The sequence below is a fragment of the Macaca nemestrina genome, chromosome 12, assembly GCF_043159975.1.
Source record: "Macaca nemestrina isolate mMacNem1 chromosome 12, mMacNem.hap1, whole genome shotgun sequence".
Taxonomy (NCBI): Eukaryota; Metazoa; Chordata; class Mammalia; order Primates; family Cercopithecidae; genus Macaca; species Macaca nemestrina.
Window position 1 is genome coordinate 50,660,893 of NC_092136.1, and position 6,000 is coordinate 50,666,892.

The window sequence follows — 6,000 nt, forward strand, 5'->3', positions numbered from 1 at the left end:
TGTATTCTATAAAGTTTTTAAAGCAGAAATTAGAAGTCAAAGCAATGGTTCCAACTAACATAGTTATTACAACAGAACAATATGATGGACTAAGAGCTTCCCAGCAACCAGAGTGAAAAGGGAAGCACAACGGGAAAATAATTCCTTCCCCACCACCTTTATTCTGCTGGACTGACCACAGCCTGCCCTTTTTTAACCACTCCCAAGGGTCAGGTGTAGGATCAGGCCAAAGAAAACATAGATCCCAGCATTCCCCTCAGAAAGCAGTTGAACCCAACTTGCTCTCCTGCATATTAGAGGAGTTGGTGGGTGACAGCTTAGTCACCCCTTAGACCAAACCATAGGCATTAAGACAGAAGAAACTCAGGCCGGGCGTGGTGCCTCACACCTGTTATCCCAGCACTTTGGGAGGCCTAGGCAGGCAGACAACTTGAGGTCAGGAATTCGAGACCAGCCTGGCCAACATGGAGAAACCGCATCTCTACTAAAAATACAAAAATTAGCCAGGCGTGGTGGCAGGCGCCTGTAATCCCAGCTACTTAGGAGGCTGAGGCAGGAGAATCACTTGAATTCAGGAGGTGGAGGTTGCAATGAGCTGAGATCATGCCACTGCACTCCAACCTGGGCAATAGAGTGAGACTCAGTCAATGGAAAGGAAAGGAAAGGAAGGGAAGGGAAGGGAAGGGAAGGGAAGGGAAGGGAAGGGAAGGGAAGGGAAGGGAAGGGAAGGGAAGGGAAGGGAAGGGAAGGGAAGGGAAGGGAAGGGAGAAGGGGAAGGGGAAGGGGAAGGGGAAGGAAAGGAAACGAAAGGAAACAAAAGGAAAGAGGGAAGGAGGGAGGGAGGGAGAGAGGGAGAGAGAGAGAGAGAGAAACTCAATACCGTCTTTCTAACTTCCCAACTGAAGGAGCACATTTAGTCTGAGTACCTCAAAAAAGTATTCAGAAGGGAATAGCCATGATAGGACAGCTCTAGAAACTCTGCTAAGAAGAATAACACCACCACTCAGCTGGTATTTTAGGGCACCTACTCTTCCAAGCGCTGTATGGTGTGTGCCCAGTGGACACCGCGGCAAGGAGGTCATGGAGGAGTTTCTGTCCAGAAAAAAAGATAACTACTGGAAGAAAGGAGAGGAGAGAGCAAATGCCATCCCCCCACCAGCCTGTGGGAGGGAGACTCGAAGTAGGGTTGAATGAAACCAAAGAAAAAAAGGAATTAGCCTAGCTCAGTTCACTGTCCTCCCTGCCAAATGGTTGCCCTGGGACCCAGCCCAGAAGGGTCGCTGCTTCTCTGCAGCAGGTGTAATCCAGAGTATAAACTACAGCATGGAGCAAATTACATATGCAGAGCTCTGTCTCAGATCCCAGCCTGACCTGGCTTGCCTTCCAAAGGCAGTGTTTGGAAGTTTTCACTTCTAAAAGGGCAAACACTGCTTCTAAGTCCCAGAGCTTAAGGGACAAGATGCTCTCTGGCTGAGCTCCATGGACAGCCTCAGTTTCAGATTAAACGGAACCCCTCAAAGGCACCATATCACCGTCTGCCCTGACGCCTGCAGCCAAAGTCCCTGACTTAAAATATTCCCCACTGAGGTCAGTTTCTTAGACCCATTGTCAGAGGTACAAAATATAGGTTAAAAGGGGCAAAAGTTGGAGGAGGCTAGAGGCTGAGGGTGGGGCCACACCAGGGATACATTTGTGCATATTCATTGAACAAAGCGGGTGCATGTTGCATACATGTCGCTGTCCACAGGTATACATGTTGAAAGTATGTGAATGGTTGCGTGGCTATCCTAAGAAGAGTATGCGCAAGACTGGTGCAATGGACAGGAATGTGTGTATGCTGAGCATGTGAGCGTGGGTGCACTGCGAGTGTTTGTGGGTGGCCATGGCCATCCTGTCTATTCATCCCCTGACTTCCTGCCTCTTCTCCTGGTTTAAGAGTGGGGTCCCGCAAGCTGCCTCCCTGACCCTGGTCTAGCCAGATTGGGTCAGTCAGAGTCACATTCACTCCAGTGTTGTGTGAGGGCTGAGCTTCTGCCCTGCTCCAAGCCCTGAGAAACCAAAGCCGAATGACCCACAGAGAAGACACCCCAGCTGGGGACAAGTCAGGTCACCTTAGAAAGCCTGAGTTCAGATAACACTCCCTAGCCCCAGCTTCTGCCTTCCTGGGTTCACTCTGGCACATCCACTCATCCACATGCAGACTGGCTCAGCTCACCTGGAGGCCTTCCTGCCACACACACACAGGCGTTTCCACAGGTACAGACACAGTCCACCCAGGGCAGCAGGTGCCACACAGACAGACACCTGTGGCCCACTCCAGGCTACCACACACACTCTGAAACACTCGTTCACCCACACTCACACCCTAGGGCACATGCTAGAAAATTCCACATGTGGACATCCCACCCAGACACACTCCCTCACACTGGCACAAGCTCCCCTTCACAAGCACTCCCACTGACACACTTACACCTACTATCCAATTAGTCACAAATCTGCACTGTTCCCAACTAGGCTGGCAGAGGCATCACCAGCCCCTGAGTCCAGCTAGGGGAGCTGTCTACTTACTTAGCGTGCGAGAAAGGCGGGTGGTGCGTGCGGCCAGTGGTGGCAGGGCGCAGCTGGAGCTCCAGAGGCCCCGCGCGAAGTGGCCGCTCTGCCGGCCCAGCCTGAGGGGCCGCCCCTGGCCCCCGCCCCCCGCCCTGCTCTCCCCCACCCGCCCTCTCCCAGGCGGCCGCAGCCTCCCAAGGACCTTCCACAGCAGCGCGCTCCCTGCCAAGCCTTGGTCCCGCGTCAGCCCCGGCTGCCTGCAGTCTCCGCGGGACTGCGAGGCTATTTCGGTGCCCCTGGCGGGGGAAACATGGCGCTCCCTCCCATCTGCGGGATCGCTGGAATGGGGACGCGGTCAGGCCTAATTAGAGACCGGGCTACCCCGGGCCAGGAGGCAGGCACCAGGGTGATTGCCCGGGAGCCGCGGAGCCGTCCGGGCGGGGTCGCCCGCAAGGTGCCCCGCATGCCAACATCTGGAGAGGGGAAGGGAATGTGCCGCAATCGTTTCCCTTGGAGCTGAAACAAAACAAGGAGGGATTTGGGTACAGTTCACTTGCTCGGAAGGAGGAAGCAGCCCGGCTTTGATCGGTCCCAAACACCTAGAATGAGACGGTTTATTAACCGCAGGTGCTCCCCTCTGGAACCTTGGTCACACACACCTAAGTCACCCTCCACATCCTGGACCTGCCAGAAATGACCAGGGGTTGTTGCAGAAACTCCTTCTAACTTCGTCACATAAGATCAGACCCCACCCCGACCCCCGTCCTCGGCTCTGTGAAATAGCTAAATCTAGAAGAACTTGATTCCCACCCAAAAACTCTGGAATGTGGCATTATTGACCTGGAGGAAAGCTTCCAGGTCATTTCATACAACCCCCCGCTCCCGCCCCATCTTGCTATGAGTCCCCCAGAGCCCAGAGAATCTCGACCTATTGGAGGTCCTCAAGCAAAGGCAGCCCCCTGGTCTCCCTTGAGCCCTGTTCGAAAGCTTGAAATCTCTTATTGGCAGAAAGTTCTCCTTGACATCTAACCTAAATCTCTCACATGCAAACTATGTCAATTTGCTCACAATATGTATTCAGAGAGAAGGAGTTCGACTCCGTCCCCATGACAAAATGACCACGCCAAGGTCCCGCCGCAGCTTTCTCTTCCTTGATGCTAATAATCTCTATTTCTTTTTTCAGGCTCGGGCTGAAGCTGACTGCTGCTCCCTGGCTTCGAACACACAGTAGCTCTCTGACATTAACTCTCTTCCTCAGCTCTCTAGGGACCCAGGGCTCAGAAGATGGCCAAGCCATTCCTCTCAGACAAGCCAGCTTCGACTCTACCCTGCAGTCATCCAGAACAGCCTGATTCTACTCCCCAAGTTCCCTGAGAGGGGCCTCAGTTCCTGTCTCAACAAGTGCTGTCTAGGGCTGGGGACAGGGCTTGGTGCCACCTGGGTGGGCATTACCACTGAAACCACAGTCTTACTCAAATGGGCAGAGTTTGCAGAATCTTCTCTCTGAGTCTGTTTCTGGTAAGGCAGGTGGTATGATAAGAATAGTCTCAGTCAGGAGTGGTGGCTCATGCCTGTAATCCTAGCACTTTGGGAGGCCAAGGCAGGTGGATCATGAGGTCCGGAGCTTGAGTCCCTCATGGTAAAACCCCATCTTATTAATAATACAAAAATTAGCTGGGTGTGGTGGTGTGTGCCTGTAATCCCAGCTACTCAGGAGGCTGAGGCAGGAGAATCAGTTGAACCACGGTGTTGGAGGTCGCAGTGAGCCAAGATTGCACCACCGCACTGCAGCCTGGCAACAGAGTGAGGGAAAGGAAAGGAGAGGAGAGGAGAGGAGAGGAGAGGAGAGGAGAGGAGAGGAGAGGAGAGGAGAGGAAGAAGGAAGGAAGAAAGAAAGAGGTAGGGAGGGAGGGAGGAATGGAAGAAGGAAGGAAGGGAGGGAGGGAGGGAGGGAGGGAGGAAGGAAGGAAGGAAGGAAGGAAGGAAGGAAGGAAGGAAGGAAGGAAGGAAGGAAGGAAGGAAGGAAGGAAGGAAGGAAGGAAGGTCGGTCTCCACTTCTTCCTCAGAGAAACCTGGTTTTGCATCCTGCCTCTACCACTTTCTAGTGATGAATCCTTGGACAAATCACTTAACCTCTCTGAGCGTCAGTTTTCCCATATGTACATTGGGGAACATAATAATCTCTGCCCAGCTCATGAGGTTGTTGAAAGTATGAAGTGAGGTCAAGGATGTAAAGCACCTGGAAAACTAAGATATTTTATTATACGCTAGAAATAGAATGAGGCTTAGATCATAAACAGATCGATGTTAGCAAAAGAGCCTCAAAGATCTTTTTTTCCAGGCCTAAACTCTGTGTCTGGGTTTCAGGGTAAGAGAGGAACAGACTTGGTTTGTTAGATGTTCCCTGGAGGCACTTGGCATAAATGCCCCCACCCTCCCAATACACACACACACACACACTCACATCCACGTTCCCAGATACGTACGGCACAGCACAGCCTCCTGGACTCCTGGACTCCCCATAGACCCCAGCCACCTGGACCTTTGCTGGCCGCCTCTCCATTGCTGGGGGGCCGCCTCATGGCTCCAGCCTTGGCTGCAGCAACTCCAAGTCTCCTTATAGAGGCCCCTGTAAACAGCTTCTCCCCCTTTGCCCATCCTTCTGGGCCATGGCCCTGAGAAGGCCTGTGACTCAAGGCAAAGCTTGTCCAAGGCAGTTCAGTACTGAGGCCACCCAAGGGAGCTCAGAGTTGAAGCTTCCTCCCCCTCGACCCCCTCCCCTCTGCCTGCCTGACTTCTCAATGCTGGGCTGTCCTGCTTAATTCTTAATGGAAATTCCATCCCCGGCGCCGGCCCTAGTTGGCTCAGGGAGTCCAGACCTGGGCCAACAGCAAACTCCACCAGAGAGACTGGGCCTGTCTGGCCATATAAACACACTTAAACACACATATACATGTGTATATACACACACCAGCAGCAAGACATGCTCAGAGACATTTACAAACTCGGATATTCTCATCCAGACACATCCATATGCAAAGATAATATACATTCTACTCATTAACATTTATTGCATATATGAGAACTTCATAGGTATCAATTGCTCTAATCCTTAGAATAGTACGAGGTTCTGGTATTATCCCTATTTTACACATGAAGAAACTGAGGCCCAGGGAGGTTAAGTGAATTACCCAAGGCATTGATAATAATAGCCTAACACATGAGCACCAGGAACTGTGCTAAGAAGCTTGTGTGTATTGTTTCATTTTGCTGCCATAGTAAGCTTTTATAAAAGTTATTATTATCCCCATAATACAGACACAGAAAAGGGGGGCCAGGTGGTTTAAATCACCTGTCTGTGGCCTCACAGCTGGTGAGATGGAGACTCTACACAGATACACATGGGAACGCTTATGGATGCAGAGAAAGACACACAGGTGGAACATGCTC

General features: G+C 52.0%; 1 protein-coding gene across 4 annotated transcripts in view; it reads right to left on the minus strand.

The window, feature by feature from the left end:
- LOC105486934 (INSC spindle orientation adaptor protein) overlaps positions 1-5,261 on the minus strand; it is a 139,184-nt gene extending 133,923 nt beyond the window's left edge. For 2 of the 4 annotated variants that reach the window (XM_011750079.2, XM_071075051.1), the window contains exon 1: positions 5,037-5,261. In XM_011750079.2, coding sequence (XP_011748381.1) covers positions 5,037-5,132 — 96 coding nt within the window. In that variant the 5' untranslated portion in view covers positions 5,133-5,261. Of the gene's footprint in view, positions 1-2,568; positions 2,653-5,036 lie in introns of those variants that run through there. The other 2 variants (XM_071075052.1, XM_011750081.2) reach the window with 2 other exon arrangements.
- Positions 5,262-6,000: the final 739 nt, after the last annotated feature.